The 20,050-nt window shown below is 41.2% G+C and overlaps 2 protein-coding genes across 4 annotated transcripts in view; one reads left to right on the top strand and one right to left on the bottom strand.

Annotated features, from left to right (window-relative positions):
* The window catches only part of wdr75 (WD repeat domain 75), a 19,203-nt gene extending 10,899 nt beyond the window's left edge, over nucleotides 1–8,304 (bottom strand). The window contains exons 1-10 of one of the 2 annotated variants that reach the window (XM_041950056.1): nucleotides 8,112–8,304; nucleotides 4,964–5,145; nucleotides 4,528–4,657; nucleotides 3,529–3,594; nucleotides 2,749–2,848; nucleotides 2,024–2,148; nucleotides 1,752–1,822; nucleotides 1,372–1,488; nucleotides 1,005–1,093; nucleotides 666–824 (exon numbers count right to left, since the gene is read on the bottom strand). In XM_041950056.1, the coding sequence (XP_041805990.1) occupies nucleotides 666–824; nucleotides 1,005–1,093; nucleotides 1,372–1,488; nucleotides 1,752–1,822; nucleotides 2,024–2,148; nucleotides 2,749–2,848; nucleotides 3,529–3,594; nucleotides 4,528–4,657; nucleotides 4,964–5,049 (943 nt within the window). In that variant the 5' untranslated portion in view covers nucleotides 5,050–5,145; nucleotides 8,112–8,304. The remainder of the gene's footprint in view (nucleotides 1–665; nucleotides 825–1,004; nucleotides 1,094–1,371; nucleotides 1,489–1,751; nucleotides 1,823–2,023; nucleotides 2,149–2,748; nucleotides 2,849–3,528; nucleotides 3,595–4,527; nucleotides 4,658–4,963; nucleotides 5,146–8,111) is intronic. The other variant, XM_041950058.1, reaches the window with a different exon arrangement.
* LOC121615702 (signal transducer and activator of transcription 4-like) lies at nucleotides 7,088–20,050 on the top strand. Of its 2 annotated transcripts, none has more exons than XM_041950061.1 (24): nucleotides 7,088–7,244; nucleotides 7,386–7,514; nucleotides 8,192–8,327; nucleotides 10,537–10,635; nucleotides 11,820–11,912; nucleotides 12,015–12,093; nucleotides 12,226–12,311; nucleotides 12,441–12,592; nucleotides 13,713–13,871; nucleotides 14,265–14,357; nucleotides 14,502–14,561; nucleotides 14,698–14,718; nucleotides 15,206–15,296; nucleotides 16,002–16,046; nucleotides 16,247–16,330; nucleotides 16,413–16,511; nucleotides 16,612–16,747; nucleotides 16,939–16,991; nucleotides 17,194–17,288; nucleotides 17,653–17,789; nucleotides 17,923–18,111; nucleotides 18,235–18,280; nucleotides 18,413–18,518; nucleotides 19,697–20,050. In XM_041950061.1, exons 2-24 carry the CDS (start codon nucleotides 7,387–7,389, stop codon nucleotides 19,718–19,720), a joined length of 2,211 nt encoding a protein of 736 aa, XP_041805995.1. In that variant the 5' UTR covers nucleotides 7,088–7,244; nucleotide 7,386; the 3' UTR covers nucleotides 19,721–20,050. The 2 variants fall into 2 exon arrangements, with proteins under 2 accessions (XP_041805995.1, XP_041805994.1); XM_041950060.1 differs by having other exon boundaries at nucleotides 7,089–7,244; nucleotides 15,203–15,296.

Genomic DNA, 20,050 nt, shown 5'->3' with positions numbered 1-20,050 from the left:
AATAAAATCTCTGAAACTCTTATCAGTCCAGGACACACACGTGCTCTCCAACGTAAAGCCTGCAGGTTTTAAAGGTATAATATGCAACATTTCCACATAAAGATAACTAGACCTATATTTTAGTTTTGTTACACTTATATTATCCCAAATGTTTCCAACAATGTTCAAACCAAGAGAAAACCATGATTTTATTCAAGGTAAAGATGCATTTCATCTGGTCGTTTGTCACTGGTGTCGTACAGGGATGCACGATATGGATTTTTTTTTTCAGCTGATTCTACAACATGAATAATTCTTTAATACATTAGCTCTTTCAGCCCCAGTCACATCAGATAGATTTTCATTGGCAATGGTTGTTGTTTGACAATGAAAACAACTCCTGTGATCCCACGTTACTTAATGAGGTCATCAAACTATGTCTTTTGCTTTGTTGTTTTGACTGAGTGACCCCTTGTAGCAGGAATTACATACTGTGCCTTTTAGTGGCAACGATGGTGCATTCACGCTGACACTAGAAATACCCCTAGCTGTAGTACCAATAGTGGTCACTGGGTGGTGGCATTAAAAATAGTCAACTCCACTTTACCCACCACTACAATTATTTCTCCAACAGCTTGTTGCACATTGTTTTACATGAGTGTCTAACACAGGTGACAGCTCCTTACTGTTGTCACTGTGTGAGGTGCAGAACAGCGCTCCATCAGGTGAGACGGCGATGTGCGTGATGGCAGCTCCCAGGCGGGGCAGGAAGTCCCGCTGGTTCTCTTGGTGGTATCGCCACTGGACGAGCACCGACTCTATGCCTCCACTCAGCAGGTTGGTGCCTGGTGAAAAAAAGCAGAAGTATATACCGAGGCAGGAACGGGGCAGGGAGGCCTTTTTCTAAAAGTAAATCTAATCCAATATGGTCATTATTTTGAAACAGGACAAAAACTCCAGCTTTCCTACTGAGATTTCGAAATATCTGCAGTAAGATGAAAAACCCCAATATGAAATGCATTTACCTTCTGGGGTGAAGCACAGTGAGCTGACAGCACTGTGGTGCCAGTGCAGGATGGAGTATGTGTACTCCTTCTTGTGGTTGAAGTTTCTCCTGAGAGGATAAACAGTAACGTCAGAATAGTTCCTCCACTTCACCTGATGAGCTACAGTCAGACACGTTATAAACACACAATGCTTTGCAAAAATTTAAAAATGGGAATGATTAAGTAAAAACAGAACGTTCCCATTGTGCTACAGGAGTGGAGGTCACCGGTGCAGCTATCAGGAAAACACATGCAAGCCAAGTGAGCAGCAGACTAAATATTTATTCAAACTTATGAACACTGGGTGAGTGTACATGCTTCAAGGCCATGTTGTTACTTCACTCACCACAAGCGAATCTTGCCATCTTCGTGTCCGGTGGCAATGCAGTCATCTTTTGGGTGACAGGCAACACACATGAACGTGTTCTTGCCTCCCTTTTTGTTGTCTTCTTTGAGGGGAAACCTTTTAACAACCCACACGAGGACAGACAGACAGTGTTACCGAGCATCCTCGTTGCTTTGTAGGAAAATGAGAGCATCATGGGTTTTATGATTCATGACCTTCGTCGTATGACAACTTCACTCTTGATCTGTTCATCATTTTGTGCCTAATGACTGAGAATAAATGTTTTTGTGGAAATTGTAATCTAAGCTGTGAATGGTTTGTGGCTTTACTCGAACATCTGAAACAAAATCGTAACTGAAGCATCTCACGCCATGGCTCACCTGTACGCCTTCTGCTTCTTGAAGAAGAAGACCTCAAGCTGCAAACCTTTAACTGAAGCAATATATTCACCCTGCGAGGGAGAAAACATCTGATTATGAACACATACACAGAGAAAAGCTGACCTGGGATCTGTATTTGAAACCTGTGCTTGAGTAAATGACAGTGTCAGTTTGAAGTGGGTTTGTCACATCATCTAGCATAGACCAGGAAGCTGTACTCAAAAAAAAAGTTCCAGGTGGTGTGTTGGTGACAGTAGTGCTGGTGTACGTACCCCTCTGCCGAAGACGATGGCTGCTGGGTTGGAGCTGACGTTGTCGAGCACAGCAGAAAGCTCTCGGGCCTCCACCAGCTGCTCTCCGCTCTGGGGCAGCTGTATCGCAACCAGCTGGAACAACTCTGCGCACACACACACACACACACAAGCCTATTACACATTCTTACCCAGTGACCCCTTACCCAGTTTCTCCTTCACACACATTAAAGCCCCCATGAGAAAAATCTTATATTTTCTGTAACTGGCGACTCCTAGTGGAAACACAATGCCACTGCAAAGCAGGCAGATACCTCAGTGCACATGCCTGATCTCATCTGCAGACGCTTGAATTAATTAATGGGCTACAAGCAACGCATGGACTGCACCAGGACCTTCTCATTTTTCTCTGGACAAAATTCTATTTATTGCCCTGAAAACTACTGCTTTGCATTTGAATGATAAGATGCTGTAAGTATTGGTATGATGTTTATAATAGGCTGCTAGGATGCCAACTGGCCCGGCTCTGCAGTTTGTTGGTACCATTTCAACATTATCATTGATTACGCTCCTCTTTTGGTCTTATGTATTCGAATGAGTAAGTGCACAGCATTGACAGCTAAGGTTTGGATTCAGACAGATGTAGCAAACATTAACATCACCCACTGACATGTCTAATGGATGCTGAGACAGCTTAGGCATCAAGCCAAAGCAATGACGACAATTAGAAAAGTTGCCAAACCTACCAGATCTTTTGTCACCGTGCATTGGAATAACGATAAAGATGACTCCTTCATGGTTTGCAGATGCGCAGATGGAGTAAATCGGGTATCCAATGACATAAGTCTGGAAGAGATCACACAGCTGTCACACATGGCTGCCAGACATCAGAGAAAACACAACACAAACTGGTCTGGACACACAAGTTCTTCAATACCACATCACAGTGCATGACGTCACACTGACAGCTGTGGAAGAACTCAACAATAAAGGGGAGAATATACTGTAAATATACAGATTAACTGTAACAGGTGCTCATCACCTTGCTCATTCTGCTGTTGAATTAACCTATATTACAAACTGTAGCTAATATGAGTGCATAATGTCCCAAAAACAATCAACATCTGCTATAAAATATTAGTTAGGATCATTTTCAGTGGTTTGATTTGTGCACAAGTGTAAGAGATATTTATTCAGAGTTTACTTTAGTGCACATCCTTGATATTAAAGCCACTATGAAAAGGTAGTGTGCACAACCAAATGTTTACAAAACAGCAAGATGGACCATGTATGATGTTTCCTTCATTATCTGACCATATGCTGCCAGTGAGATGTAGCAGGGAAGTCAAATTGTTGGGCTGTTATTGACCACTTCCAAACTATCTAGTTGGGCGCAGCCCTTAACATAGAGGGCACCCAACACATGTACAAACAAAGCTGAAATGGACATAGACAGTGTGGGGACAGATTCGGATAAGCCACAGAGCAGAGACTTGAGAGAAAACAATACAAGAATCAAGGTGTACCTTAATAAGGATGCCATCTGTGAAGTCCCAAAGTCTGACAGTGCCATCTGCTGAGCAGGAGTAGGCCTGCAACAAAACAAGACTGCATCATCACAAGAAATCGCAGGTAATTAAATCTTAAAAAAAAAAAAAACAAACACTACCTATAGTCTATTTTGAATTAAACAAACAAATAAAAACAAAAAAAAAATCAATCTCTACTCTACATCACAGTACAATGTATTCATCCAGGATTTGCAGGGGTTTGGAGATATTTATCAATATGTAGCTGATACCAATAAAACTGATCTGAAAGCTTAAAGTGACTTCACAATCACAATATATTAAGCAAGCGACAGAGCATCTCTTCTGCATAAAGGCAAACTTTTACAAAAAGCTGTTCTCAGTGAAACTGCTGACAGACAAATATTGAGCCGTAACCACAAAAAGTTAATTATCTTTTGCAATTAAAAAGAACAATGATGGTTCCAGTTTCTCAGTGACTAATTTCTGTTTTTCTCTATATTATGTCATTGTAAATTTAATATATTTGGGTTTTGGGCTTTTGTTCAAGCAAAATCAACTTCTATGAAAACTTTGACTTGGGCTCTGGGAAATTGTGATCAGCATTTTCCCATATTTTCTGGTGTTTTATAGACCTGAGGATCCGGTGCAAAAATAACAAACAAATAAAGATTTAAAAAGGCAATTAAGAACATTTGTATTCGAAAAATGTTGCTTGCCTGGAAACCATCACTAAGTGAAGAGGAGCTGGTCGGACTCGCCAGGTTGTTATTATAATGGAAAGATAAGATTCAGGAGACCATCCTGGCCCTTAACGTTAAAACAACATATGTGTGCATCCATTAGTGTGGGCAGCTAATACATCTGTGGTTAAGTTTGAGTAGTTCAGTAAGAATAAGCCCTCATCGAGGCAAGCTAACAGTTCTGCTATTTGGGTAAGTTAGAGCTGTGCTCTTTCCATCCCCGTTAACAAACTGTGTGGTGGGATATCTGTACCTGCAGGTGGTTGGAGGGTTTGAGCAGCACACCTGTCACCAGGTCGGTGTGTCCGCGCAGGTTGTGGATACATTCCTCTGTGGAGGTGCTGAACACCTTCACACTCTCCCCTGAGGCGCACAGCAGGAACCTGCAGCAACATAAACCGCATCTTTTACACAAGAACATACAGTTGAAGGACCAAAGAGTGCCATGTTTTTGATGGCGTGTGTGAAATTTAAGTTACAATTACATAAAATTACCGCATAGGTAACACAAGTTGGTGAAACTTCTTTGTAAACATCAACAAACATATCAACAGCTAGCTAACAGCTCGCATTGCTAATGCTAACGGCTAGCGCCGGCTCTAGCTCTCTAGCTGCTAAACACTTAAAAAACGCACGAGAATGTCTTCCGCCAAATATTAAACGTTATCGGAACTAAAACACACACTCACCTTGAATCATTGCTGATGACAGGCTCCCTGAAATTTATTTTGCTGCCACCTCTGTGAACCACGCGGATATCCCCGTGTTCAACCATGTTTTTACTCCATTCAACTTTCACCTCTGACCGCTGTTTCTTCTTCTTTGTGTTTATTCGTGGTGGTTTACAGAACCTTTACTGCCACCTGCTGGACTGGGGTGTCAGAACCAGAATCAGCTTTATTGGCCATGCGAACAAATACAGGAGATTTTCTTTTTGCTGGCAGTGAGGGTTATACAAGAACAATCTACACAAAGACAGAAATGGACACAGAGCTAAAAACAAGGGCAGTAAAGCTAAACAAAGATAGGTAAATAAGAACATAGAACCATTTTGTGCACACCAAGTGAGTAAACAAATGTAAGTCATGGAAAGTAACTCGTAACATTTATTCAAGTACTGTATTAAGTACAATATCAGGTATTTTACTTGAATATTTCCATTTCATGCTTCTCCTCTACTGTCGAGACATACTGTAATCTAACTCCACTACATTTATTTGACAGCTATAATTACTAGTTACTTTACAAATTATAAGCTCTGCACACCCACGCAGGTGTTTACAATCACTCTGGCTTAGGTGTAAATTGGGTGGAGCTCTACCTCTACTGGGAATTACGTAATTTCAACAAGCCGTATGCACTAAGAAAGATAAGTTGCTACATTCCAATGGTACAACAATAAAAACAGCACTAATAAGGCAACATAAGTGAAAACACCTGTGTGGGTGGACAATGGACATGCAGGACATTAAAGATTTTAAATAAAAATGTAATGAGTATTTGCTCCATCTTTACCTGCTACAACATCAAAATGCTGCTTATACATGATTGCATTAGTAATAATAAGTAAATAATATGTTACACTCTGCATTATGAATACTGTTACTTCTGATACTTTAAATACATTCTTCTGACAGTACTTATGTACTTAAGGGCTACTTTAATGCAAGACTTTCACTTCTAACACTATTTTTACACTGAGGTATAATTACTTTTACTTAAGAGTATATAATTGAACTTTTGCTTGAACTGGAGTGAATTATAGGGCCACGTCTATTTTGTTCACAAAAATGATTTACTCCTGGTGCGTCTGGGTTGTCATAACACCGGAGTGCTGCTGTTTCCTGTTAACGAGAACAATGTGATCCTGTGAATCGTCATCTGCTGCTCATGTTCAGTGTGAGGTAAACATTTCCATCTGTCCTCCCAGAGAGAGAGAGCAAAACAAAAACAAACAAATCTGTGAACTGCCAGCCACATGAAGGCTCTCCTAAAATAACATTTCCATAAAATTCACATCTCAGTAACAACTTAAAAAGCATAAATCATTACCTCTAAATCACATTACAGTTATGATGCTGTCAATGAGCATGAGGCTTCAGGTGTTATTTTTAATGACTAAATGCTTGTAAGGAAATTAACATTTTATTACGCAGCCTTTGTCATAATTATAATAAAACTATTTTTTTCATTTGCTTTTATTCTGTGAAAATATTAAAGTTTGCACAAACAAATATTCCTTTATTTTTTTGACAGTTTTTTGTAAACATACTGCATTAAAAGTGAATTGCAGATGTTATTTTACAAAGTTTACTCAACAGGATAGGAGTAAAGCAGTAACAAGTCTGGTCCCTCATGTTTTATTTCTTTAACGATTTACTGATTTAAAGAGTTATCCTGCAGTGATAACTAAGCTGTAATACTTAATAAATTAACTTAATTTGCGGTCTAGTTATCTGGATTGCAGTTACATTAATAATAGTTAATTTATGTAAATGTTTGCATCTGATGACCAGTTTAATTAAAGGCTGAACAAACACGTGGCTCAGAAGAGTGTTATCCAACATGATTTAATGTGGAAACTGTGAATTTGTTACTGGTGAAAACAGGAATCATGATCCAGCCTGGAGTCATTCATCACGAGTAAAGCAAGTTACATAATTTCTACCTTTGTGATAAAAACTTACCGGGAAATCGTTTCTCACATATAGTGACATATTACCGGAAAGAGGTTATCTTATTCCTCCCTCATCACACACACACACACGCAGCTGTAATGTGTGTGTGTGTGTGTGCGTGCTGTGATTGGATGGGCGGCTCTCCTGCACACGCTACCGGAGTCCAGCCCGTAAAGGGTAAATGAGACCGCTTCCTGGACTGACAGGCGCATTAAAAAAACGAAAGTCAAAGAGGGAAACAAGTGCACGTGGTGAATGAGACTGACCGAGAAGCAGCGCAGAGACGACTCAGGTAACACGAAGGAGACAGAAAGGCACTGAATAAGATATTACAATTAATGATGTCAATCTTATAATTTATAGAATAAAAATAAGCCACCCTGGGTGTTTTTTCCTCCGTTTCTTGCTCTGTGGTGTGTTTTCCTGCGGGCAGGATGAGCCAGTGGAAGCAGATTCAGCAGCTGGAGATCAGGCTCCTGGAACATGTGGACTATCTTTATGATGATAACTTCCCCATGGACATCCGACAGGGTCTAGCCAGCTGGATCGAGTCTCAGGATTGGTGAGTCCTGCTCCCTGTGTGTGTGTGTGTGTGTGTGTGTGCGTGACAGATATCTGACCAGGAGAGTAAGTGAGAAAGTGTTTAAAATATTTTTTTTTTCTTAATTTGGGTGAACTGACCCTTTAAATGGCTCTCCTGTAGGACTGTGCAGTACAAGTATTTTTTACTTCACTTGAGTATTTGCATTTTATGCAACTTTATACTTCTACTCCATTACATCTCAGAGGCAAATGTTGTACTTTTACTCCATTACATTTGTCTGACAGTTTTAGTTACTTCTCAGATTGCCATTTTTCACACCCTCCCTGCCCAGTGAAAACGACGTATCTCCAATTTTTTAAGTTTCTGATAAACTGAAGGTTGAAGTCCTCCTTTATGGGAAATTCTCCTTCTTCTTCAGCTAAATAAACTCTTTAAAAAGTCCCTTTGATCAGCTGGAAAATGCGTCTTTTTAGATTTTTATATTAATGGTGGATCAAATGACTGTTTGAAGTGTGAAAAGTGAAGTTCAGCAAGTACAGTTACCTTTTAGCAGCCATTAGTTAGCAGCTGTACTTAACTAAAAAGTGATGGCACACACACACAGAGTTACTTCACCTGGCCTCTCTGTTTTGGTTTTATTAGCGTTAAACCAGCCGTCTGCTTCCTCTGACGTTGTTCCTCTGTCTGTTCTTCAGGGACACGGCAGCTAATGACGAGTCGATGGCGGCTGTGCTGTTCACCAACCTGCTGACCCAGCTGGACAGAGTGCGCTCGCATGAGCAGAACTTCCTGCAAAGACACAACATGAAAATCATACAGCAGCAGCTGCAGGTGTGTCAACCTCCTTTCATCGAGCATGAAACAGAGGAAGGGGTTGCTTTTCAGGTTTCGCATTTCTGCAGATATCTGTGTTTGCAGTGCTTCATGCATGCATCAATATATCTGCCAACCATAGACAAACCATAATACCATTTGAAATGGCTGTAATAAGCAGAAGTAGTTCTGTGGTTTGTAGTAAATGTGCTCTGGAGGTGAAAGGGAAGTAAAATATAAAACCTGCACTTCACTGTGGCCAGGTTTCTATTTTTGTGTTGTTTTTCTGTTTTATCCGAGAGAAGCAGCTGCTGTCTCTGCCTCCAAGTTCAAGTGAAGAGAGTAAAAGCCTTCATGTGTTAATAAAAGAAGAGCAGACTTTCCCTCATCTCATTGTGTTCTGGAGGTAAACGAGATCTTGCGCGTTGGTCCGGGAGCTGCACAGGATGTTTGGTTGAGGTCGCACGAGCCTCAGCACACATATATTGTGGAAAAGATGTGAACCTTTGCAGAATAAACCCGCTTCCTGTGTGTCTGAGTGTGTGTGTGTGTGTGTGTGTGTGTGTGTGTATGTGTGTGTGTGCGCATGTGTCGACACACTCCTGTGCGGTAGTCGAGCATGTTTGTGGGTTGTTGTTATTGTTGTCGCTGCGATCTGTGAGTGCACAGAGTCTTCCATTCGTTTGTCTTATCACCCACATTCAAGCAGCATCTCTTGGAGGAAAACATCTCTGGCTCACGCAAATTTGACATTTTTGCTGCTGCTCTTTATCAGAAATTCAAGAAAAACGCCGCCACACTGCGGGTTTGACTGGCAAGTGAACGGTGAGATGTGGAAACACCACAGCAGCAGAAGACCAGATGTTTTCCAGAGTGCACTTCTGCTGAAAGACTATCGTCAGCTAACAAATGTCGTTGTTACTGTAATGACAATGAGCGTGTAGGCGTTTGTTGGTGCATCCTCAGTCATCATCCTGGCAATGATGCTGATGCATGAAAACTGAGAAAGTTTCCTCTTCCCACAGCAGTGGGAGTATTTGCTCTTTTCTGGGTGGGATCTGAATGGGCTGATGCAGAACATGAGCACCCTGTGGTGCGGTAGACGCGGCTGTGGAGGCAGGAGTGTGGCGGAGGGGAAGTTTGGTGCTTCATATTGAAGATGTACAGGTCATTGCCACAGTCGAGTTTAGCTGAAAAAAAATCCTGCGCTGTGAGCACAGGACCTTTTTATGTATGCGAGCAAGATATTCTCAGAGAGGCATTCTGGTTTAAAAGGGGCCCTCCATCGATTCTAGCTATAAAGGTCAGTTTAGTCACAGGAAGCGCTTCTCCGCCTGTGAAAATAGTTTTATAATGTGGCTCTGACGAAGCTTTGACAGGCCTGAGAAGATAACCGTGATGATACGTGGGCGTAGTGCTGCGAAGAACCATCATTTGAGTCAGAATTCAAAGTCAGAAACTGGAGATCCATCTGGCCCGAGTCCATGAATGATGCTGCAAACAGTGAACAGTGAGCAGACTCACCTTTTCATCAGTCTTTATGTAGTGTTTGTGTTGTGCAACATGCTATAACAGCCGTGTGGTTGATTTGTGCTTGATAGAAGTCTCTCCAGCCTGCTCCTCCCGTCAGATTTGACACACAAACATCGGTTTGTTGCAGGCGGCCATGTTTTCTCCAACAGATGCGTTGGGACGCACATAGATTGGAAGTCAGGGATATCGAACTATCCACATGTGACTTGCAGTGGAGTGCAGCATTTGTAGGTGTATTTTATTTTTTACAAACGAGGACCACACCATCGAAATGTTTGCCAAGATTCAGAGAAACGTTATAGTTACAGGCTATAACGTCTTTGCAAAAAACTGGTCGTGCTCCAAGTGTCCGTGTACACTTTGTCTACATGCCTCCCATTTTCACTTTCACTATGACTGGAGTATGGGCCTCTCACTTCTTGCCAAACTCAAGTTGAGCCACATTCCTTCACTGTAGCTGCAGCGCTTCCAGTAAAAACCTCACGTCTCTGAGAAGACAAATGATGAAAGATCTTTGGGAAGAGTCTTTCCTCTTCATCAGGCTTTGTTTTTTCTGGATTACACTGTGGACACTTAACCAAAAAAACTTAATCCTAACTGCGCAGTTTCTATGCAAACATTATTAAAATCCAAGCAGGTGCGTGTGGGTGTTTTTGTAACCTGGAATATTTTCTTTGTGTGTGTGGCCCCACAGGTGAAATACACAACCAACCCTGCCATCATGGCGAAGGTTATCTCCAACTGCCTCAGGGAGGAGCGTCGAATCCTCTCCAGCGCCTGCATGCAGGAACAGGTTTGTCACAGTCCCTCACAGGGGAAGTCCCTCTGGTTCCTGAACAACCGCTGCTGCCGGTAAATCAGGGCTGCTATCAGGAAGACAGCGCTGCGCAGTGCACATCCCCCACAATCCTAACCGCTTCACGTTTTTCCCGAGAAACCGTGTGACAGTGATGTGTAAAAAAAATTACCTATGGTGATTGTTTAAGTGACGCAATAACTGCAAAGACAATAACAGATTTTTCTGTGGTGCTGCTCCAGAGAGGCTGCTGCAGGGAGGCTGTCACACAAAGTGATGACAAGGAAACATTTTGGCTGTAAAACAAAGCACTGAGAAATCAGACTGGACTTCCACCAATCAGAGCACAGACAGTTATGAATGATGTCAAAATCATTCAGTTATGTCTTTCAAGATACAGAAGCTTAGTTAATACAATAGTTTTTACTTTAACATGCCATGTCGCTCGCATGAATGAACCCCGCAAAGAATTATCACCTGACTAATAGCGTATTTTTGCTCATTATTTTGGTTTCACTGCCCACAACTTTATTGTTTTTGGTTCACTCTCTGTTTTCATCCAAAAAAAGGTTTTTGAAGACATCAAAGTTAGCAGATAGTTGACCCAGGAATCAGTGGAGACCAAAAATAAGGTCAAAGAAGAGTTTTTTAAAGAGCAGAAAAGACGACATAAATGGTCAGCAGACAGGGTCGAAGCAGAGGGCATTCAGGTCCTGAGAGGTCTGCAGGGGAACTGGATGAGTGTGGATCTGAGACACGGTGGTGGGATTGTGGCAGAGCAGCAGACCTGAAAAGGTAGTGGAGGCAGGGACTCAGTCAGGAGCAGCAGGATGGTAGATGAGGCTAAGATGTGACAGGGTGGAGATGATGCAGCTGAGATTATGTAGATTATATATTCACTATAAATTCAGTGCTAATCCAAAAATGTTAGCATGCAAACACCCCAAGCTAAGAAGGCAATCGTGGCAAACATTTTAGCGCTCTTAGAGTACACTGAGTATACAGCCTCACTGCTAGTTTAATATTTATGTGTTTGCACACATTGTTTGATGCATCATGTCATGTCATTGAGTCTGTTCTGTCAAATTCAAATTGCTTTCAGAAATTGTAGATCAAAAGAATAAAGCTTACAGATTGAAAGTGTAGAGAAAAAGTGGCTAAAAAGAGCATTGATCCCACAGGGTCCACTGGAGAAGTCAATGCAGAACTCTGTGGCCTTTGAGAGGCAGAAGAACATGGACAACAGAGTTGGGATCATCAGGGGAAGCGTGCAGGTAACTGAAACACACAGATGCTTCAGGGAATATCAAAACAAAGACATAACTACATCTCATCCTATGACATGAACTTTAAAAACTCTGCGTGTCTGCGTCTAGTTGATGGACCAGGCTGTGAAATACATAGAGGACTTGCAGGATGATTTTGATTTCCGCTACAAGACCCTACAGTCTCGAGGTGAGCCCTGTTATAAGGTGAACACACAAGTTGCTCATTTCCGTATTAAAAAGTGTGATTTCTTAGTAGCCTGCAACGCCCAAGAATATGCTCTAAACTATGTATTTGTGGTTTTCTGTGTGTCTGTGTTAGACTCGACAGATAAGAACTCGGAGATGATGAAACAGGAAGTAACAAGACTGCAGGAAATGCTCAACAGGCTCGACTTTAAAAGAAAGGTAATTTGATTCTTGTCAAAATATCTGTCAAAAAGTAGAAAATCAATAAAAACTCACAAATTATGCACAAATGCACAAATTATTAAACTCACTGCAACCCACCACAGCTGTTTTTCACACCTTTGTTAGGAGATCCTATCAAAGATGGATGTTGTGGTCAAGGAGATTGATGACCTGATGACCTCTCAGCTCAACCCTGAGCTGCAGGACTGGAAGCGGAGGCAGCAGATCGCCGCCATCGGTGGTCCGCTGCTCACCGGCCTGGACCAGCTGCAGAACTGGTAAATGGCTGAATGTTTGCTGAAATCTTTACATTCATGCCGATGTTTTCTTCAGTAAAGTCACATGATTAAACATGCTTATATGTGGAGTATTTTCAGAATATGTAGTTATGCATGGCTGTACATAATAATGAGTCCTACATTTCCCACAATGCATTTAAGAGCATGTTTTCATTGACCTACTCTGCTGGTAAATGCCCATCCAGTCACCGCAGCTTTCTGTTATAAAGCCTTATGCTATATTTCCAAAGCCAAAGTAACACCCATAACATCATCAGTGTCATTTATGCGGTCACAGAAGACATTAGACTGTTTCCACAGTTTGAGTCGCCCCCTCATGATGAACTTTATGAGTGAAATCAGTTATATTTTTCAAAGCTGGGCCTGAAACCTGCAAAGTGTGTGGGCCGTCCTTCAATAGCTGCATTTACCAAACCAATTTTCCACTAGTAATCAAAACAAGGGCTTAATCTGATTAACACCTTGATTAGAACAAACCACTCATCTGACGAAGAATGGCAAGAAATGAGTTAATCCTTTAATGTGTCAAATCAAAAGCTTTCATCTGTTTGTTGTCATTTATAAACACCCTCTATCACTTTCCTGCCTCACTCATCCTTGAATTGGTGACATTTACTAGTTTGTGGAGATCAACAGAAGATTTGCCCTCTTTTCAGGAAATGTAGTAGTTGTACATTTTGATTGATGTATTACTCACACTTGGGCTGATGTTAGATTTAGCTTAATGCACTGCTGTGCCTAAGTAGAGCCTCACAAAGCTGCTAGCATGGCTAATGGACTCATCTTGTTATCTTGAGTTTTTTTTTTAATTTGTGTGCTGGGAAACAGATGAGCAGAAATCCATTTGATGTCTTTTATTTAGCACATATATAAGTACTTAAATAACTTTTGTAAGACAAAAAGCTGGAGCACAGCCAGTGTAACCCAGTTGCATCAGTCTCAGATGATCCTAACACATTTTTAGCTCCAGAGCTCATCAGACTGCTCTCATTGTTGTCGTTTCCAGTGTGAGTTCTGGCCGATCAGCATAACGCAATATTTAAATGTCACATGTGTGAAATGATCATAAATTAAACTCGTCTCACCCGTCTCCTCTCAGGTTTACTCTGACAGCTCAGAGTCTTTTCCAGATCAAGCGTCAGCTGGACAAACTGGGGGAGCTGATTGTGAAGGTCACCTACGAATGTGACCCCATCCCCCTGCAAAAACCTCAGCTGGAGGAGCGAGTCAGATACCTCATCTACCACCTCATCAAGAGGTACCCTGAACGCCACGCAACGCAACACACGAGCAATGAGACGCAGCCAAAATTATCCTCTGTATAGTGTTAATTTTTTTTAATCATGACTGCTATACTCTGATGTGCAACACTTCTTTTTAACACTTTTGTGAGGAGTTTTCATTTCCAAGAACACAGAGCTGATCTCCTGTCATGTCTGTAAACACATGCAGATTAAACATGCGAGACTGAGGAAGCTGCCATGTATGACAGCTTCCTCCTGTGCAGCACCAACAACACATTACACAAATAGTAAGGTGCTAAATACACGACGACCAGAGGCTTAAAAAGACCTGGAGCGAGCTTGAGCTGTCAAGTGTTATGAACATTGTGAAAACTGTATAAATCATACAAGGTGTTGTCTGCTCTCAGCTCATTTGTGGTGGAGAAGCAGCCATGCATGCCTACACACCCACAGAAACCCCTCATCATCAAGACCGGAGTGCAGTTCACCACCAAAGTCAGGTATTTCATTCCCAATCAAAGCTCTGTCTTCAGTTATTTAATTTCTGGCTTTTTAATTGTGTTTTATTTTTTGTTGATTGGTGAAAAAAAATGGAAGTAATGTTGGTTGAATTAAGCGTTTTTGCTCCTCCTGATTTCTCCCAGACTCCTGGTTAAACTTCCAGAGGTGGATTATCAGCTGAAAGTGAAAACAACGTTTGACAAGTGAGACATTCATGTTTAAATGACTTGAATATGCACATTATTCACTGTCTATCAGCAATGCAGAAGTCAAGTCCTTCAGATGACTTTGTCTGAGGATTAATCTTATATATGTTTGTGTGTGTTTGTGTGTCTCCAGGGACCTCCCCCCAGGCAGAGTGTGAGTACAAACGCTCACTACAGGATGCGATGTGGTGTTTAATGTAGCACTAATAAAAGCAGCGCAGCAGCAGGTTAGCAGCAGCATCATCCTGCGGCCAGAAAAGTTACACAACATCACTGTACTGCTTCAAGAAGTGTTTCACACCAGCAGGCCACACCTCAGCGTGCGGGAAAACGTCTGAAATTCATCGTCCAGTTTAGCAGAAAGAATAAAAATAAATGTCTCGTTTTAAAGCTGAATTTACAACATAAACGGTACAAAAAATGTTTCTTTCATCTTATTTTTCTTCTTTCAAAAAGCTGTTTTCCACACTTACTGTAGGGTACAATCCTCCTTTTACTAAACTGAGCTGGAGAGATTTGTTTTCTTTTACAGTTAAGGAGACTTAATTATCATCTAAAAACAGTCGCCATGGATACTGATTGAATTTGACGACTCTATGAGGACTATCTTTGTTTTACTTTCTTTTTTTTTACCTCAGAAGTCGTCAGTTTTTCATCCTGACCAACAACACTAAAGTTATGGACATTGAGGACTATTCAAACGGCTGCCTCTCAGTGGAGTTCAGACACCTGGTGAGACTTTATTGATGCTTGTGTGTCATTTATTATCAGAAAATATCAACACACATAACCTCCAAAAGCTTCATTCCCATAACTTTATGAGTTCATACCTGAAAGTCACTCAGCAGCTGTCTCACAGTGTCAGCAGAGTAAATCCAGCTTCACTTTGTTTGAATGTTTTGTTTGAAACATTTTGTTAAAGTGGTGATTTGTTGACCATTTTCAGGTTTTGGTTTTATTTTGTTGAATTTGAGTAAAACCGCAGCAGTACAGTTTTGAGGTACTTGTACTTTGCTTGAGTATTTCCTTTTTATGCCACTTTCTGCTTTTGCTCTACTACATTTCAGAGGGAAATGCAGTACTTTTTCCGTCACTACATTCATTTGCTTAGCAAACAAAATGTTTTAGTTTTATTAATAAATTAGCTCCATCTTTGCCCGCTGCAGCATCAGTGATTACACATTCATGCATCAATAAGTTTAATCCATTACAATGATACATGTATTATTCTGAAACGTGCCGTTATTTATTTATCTTTTTTATGTATTTATAATGATGACACACATTATCCTGCATCATGACTACTTTTGCTTTTGGTACTTAAAGTATATTTTGATGCGCATACTTATGTACTTTTACTTCAGCTTTTGAATGCAGTCTTAAGTGTGAGTACTTCTTCCACCACCGACCAGCTGATGTTGAGTTTGTGTCTTACAGCAGCTGAAAGAGAAGAAATACATTAACGGCACAAAGGGGAACGAGGTAAGACATGTGCCGGCAAAGTAGCCTGAATACCTACGCCAGTGTAATTTTACTTGTATTTTTAGGATAGAAATAAGCAAATGTCATAACTATTGTTGTCTCATTTGTCATTTTGAAATAACCAGTGAGCCTAAATGTTCATAACGCTGTGCTGGGAAGGCTGAACTCTGAGATGGATGCACGTCTTGTGTGTTTTGCAGGGTCTGCTCTCTGTGACGGAGGAACTCCACTCTCTCAGTTTCGAGGCTTGCTTCACAGTGCAGGGCCTCACCATCGATCTAGAGGTCAGAGGCAGCGGAGATTGTACTTTGTGTTTGGCTGTCTGTCGCTGCTTTTGCTACAACTCGTGTGTGTGAATCCTTCCAGACGTGTTCTCTGCCGCTGGTGGTCATTTCCAATGTGAGCCAGCTTCCTGGAGGATGGGCCTCTGTCATGTGGTATAACCTTCTGACGGATGAGCCCCGGGTGAGCGAACACACTTTCGAATTGTATTGCACCACGTTATGACGTGTTTTCCAAAAACACTCCTACATAACCTCCTTTTTCCTTTTCTTATAATCCACAGAACTTGGCGTTCTTTGGTAACCCACCTCGGGCCACCTGGAACCAGCTCTCTGAGGTCCTCAGCTGGCAGTTCTCCACCTTTGCTGGTCAAGGCCTCAACAAGGAGCAGCTCAGTATGCTGGGAGAAAAGCTTCTCGGTATGTTTGGCCTTTAGTTCTCAACCTGCAGGGTGTGTGCAGATTTGTGGATGACTGAAACTAAAGATACTTGACTGAGGTGGCGTTGAACAGCGTCTTACACCTGGAGACTGACGCTTTGTATTCAGACCAGCTGAAAGACTTCAGTGTGTTACTCAGTGGCGTTTTAACAGGACTGCATGTGGTTGCAGGTCAGCATGCTTCCTGCAGTGACTATCAAGTGTCCTGGTCTAAGTTCTCTAAGGTGAGTGTCTCATCTCCAATATGGTTGCGCCATCTAGTGGCCAAATGAAAACGCATGTTCTGTGCACCATGCTGCATTGCTGACCCTGGAAATGTTCATATACTGTACATATGTTTTAATACATATCTACATTACGCATATAATGTTTAAATGGCAGAAAAGTTCTCATTGTACTGTTTCGATGTGTCGCACGTCCTCCCAGGAGAATATTCCAGGGAAGCCCTTCAGTTTCTGGATGTGGCTGGACTCCATCCTGGAGCTCATCAAGAAGCACTTGCTGCCGGTCTGGAATGAGAAGTAAGCCTCTTGTTACCTGTCAGCCCACCTCACTGTCCACGCCTCTCAAATGCCCTGATAAACTTCTGAATTCACTGGACAAGATCAGATTCACACTGAGCCCAGAGAAAGTCCAGCAATAATCCAAAACTGCTGTGCTCCAGTTAACCTTTAGCCGGTTTAGAATATAAATACACTCTTTGCCTTTTTTTGATTATTATCGTCCAGGTTTCAAAAATTTAAATTGTATGTAAAAGGTTGCAAACAAGACAAAGCTACACAACTGAGCCAGCGGATGTTACTGTAAAAAATGTCAGCAGAGCTGTAAAATGTGACATAGGGGAAAACGTTAAGCTCTCCTCTTGCACCACCATCATCTGTACAGCTACATCATGGGCTTTGTGAGTAAAGAGATGGAGCGCACTCTGCTGAAGGACAGAGAACCGGGCACGTTCCTGCTGCGCTTCAGCGAGAGCCACCTCGGAGGAATTACCTTCACCTGGGTGGAGCACAAGGACAGCGGTGAGGTCGCTTTCAAATGTCCACAGTTTCCATCAGATCAGTTATTCATGTTGTGTCAGGCTCTAAATTCAAGGTGAGTCTCCCGTCATTTGATCTAATGCTGCACTTTACTAACAGTTACTTTTACCAACAGGCGTCAAATTCAACTCTGTGGAGCCCTACACTAAAAGTCGGCTTAGTGCTCTCCCGTTTGCCGACATCATACGAGACTACAAAGTGATCTCAGAGGGGGTCGTCCCCGAGAACCCGCTCAAGTTCCTCTACCCAGACATCCCCAAGGACGAGGCCTTTGGGCGGCTTTACAACAGTCAGCCAAGCAAAGGCACGAGTTCGAAACCATTTCTTCATTCAGACTGCGTGTTTTTAGTGTTTGTCTGGACTCTTTGCTGATTCGATTGTAGGCTGCAACACTGATCTCTCTCTTGTATCTTTGTTAAATTTCCAGTCCATCCATACATACCATCAACCCTGATCCCCATTTCGGAATTGCAGTGAGTTCATTTGAAGACCCCTACTACATTTGTTTTATCAAAAAAAAGATAATTAGCTGACTTGCATACGGTTTCCCACTGATGAGAAGCCGTCACTTCACTTGCTTTATCTCCCTTTCTCTGTTACCTCAGCCCTAATGCGAGCAGCACGCCACCTTCCTGTCAGTCTCCCGAGCCGCCAATGACTCCAGGAGAGTTTGACATGCTCAACGAGCACCTGTGCTTCGACATCGACAGCGTAAGTTTGCATGTGTTGCTGTTTGGTGGACTGTATATGTGTTATTCTGTATTTTTGCCATGTGCCAAAGAGCAGTGATTCCCAGCCTCCCTTTTCTATCATTGAGTAAACTGCCGGCCACTGACTGAGTGACATATTGCTATGTCTATTTCATATTATGTCAATGCATAACAATAACAGTTGAGAACAACTGTACAATTAACCAAAACAGTGAACCCAATAACTGCAGGAAGTTTGTGTAATATGAGCAATTTCGATGAATTCTCAGCAGATTTCCCTGTCTGTGTTTTGTATTTTTATTTTTTAACAATCATTCATAATTAACAGGCTTCTTTTTCTATTAGCTCTTTGGTTGTTTTAACTGTCCACTGAGATTATTTTAGGTTTACATTATAATTATTAATCTAAACTTTTAAAAAATTACAATTTCATTTAGTTTTCTTCACAGAAATGAATGAAATTCTGAAATATAGGTCTACTGTATATTTTTAAAAGTAGGTTGGTCACACTTTATATTAAGACACACATATATTCACCATTAACTAGTTGCGTATTAGTTAATATGCATGTTATTAACAAAAAGCACTTATTAATGCCTTATTCTGGGGGTTAGGGGTGTTAAGTCTGGGTTAAGTTATTAAGATTGTAATTTATGTATAACAGCTTCCTTACTTACAATCAATAAGCTGTAATTAGGAAGTTAATGGCCTTGTAGTTGTAGAATATGGTTACATTGAATAAAGGTGCACTGGGTGATTTGTACCTTCATGACCATGAACACACACACAGTAGTTTATTTCCACTCAATGCCACATACATCGTCCTGCTGCAGGCACTAAAGTACCTGAACCTGAAGTAACTGAAAAAAAAAGTTTAAAAGTTTAAAAAACAAGAACAAATTATATATTAAAGTTAAAGTACTGAAAACAAATAATAGTACATCTTATGTTGACAGGTTGTGCTAACGCTGCAATGGCAACGCTATGTACATAAAAACTGACAGTGTTATCAGATTAGCATTAGCAACTCCATTAGCATATAAGAGATATTATGTTGGTATTCATATTTTTCCTCATTAGCAAAAGTCTTCTGCTGTAATGTTATTTTCTCTCAGTTGTGTAGATGAGTCTGGCGTCCATGTGTTCTGCTGCTAATGCTGTTCTCCGTCTGTCTTGCAGATGAGTTCTCCATATTCAGAGTAAAGCAAAATGAAGCATGCGACACTTTGCTCAAAGCTTCCTCGAATTATTCCCAACAGAGTTTTCATGGCCTGACGCCAGTCTCCGATGCAGATCTACATCTTGATTTTAATGAACCAGAGTCTGCTTTTTTTGTGGCTATATTGGATTCATTATCTGAGCTGTTGTGTTTTTGTTTTTTGTTTTTTTATATATATATTCAGAATTGTTCTAAAAAGATTGTGTGGGTTTTTAATGTTGTTTTTGACTCAGTTACATTTGAACTATTGACTGCTTTTCTGTAAGGCCTGTATTGTACATAAAACAATTTAAACAAGTTTATTTTAACTGAAA

This window comes from Chelmon rostratus, chromosome 13 (assembly GCF_017976325.1).
Source record: "Chelmon rostratus isolate fCheRos1 chromosome 13, fCheRos1.pri, whole genome shotgun sequence".
In the NCBI taxonomy this organism is placed as follows: Eukaryota; Metazoa; Chordata; class Actinopteri; order Chaetodontiformes; family Chaetodontidae; genus Chelmon; species Chelmon rostratus.
The sequence above is the reverse complement of the archived record's forward strand: the minus strand, read 5'-3'. Positions and strand labels throughout refer to the sequence as shown.

Excerpts from the sequence above, each read along its gene's own strand:
- LOC121615702 (XM_041950060.1), top strand. The coding sequence starts at position 7,387 with ATGAGCCAGTGGAAGCAGATTCAGCAGCTGGAGATCAGGCTCCTGGAA. Across the intron at positions 16,512-16,611 it reads TTCTGACGGATGAGCCCCGG|AACTTGGCGTTCTTTGGTAA; the intron begins GTGAGCGAACAC and ends TATAATCCACAG. Across the intron at positions 17,289-17,652 it reads CTGCCGGTCTGGAATGAGAA|CTACATCATGGGCTTTGTGA; the intron begins GTAAGCCTCTTG and ends TCATCTGTACAG.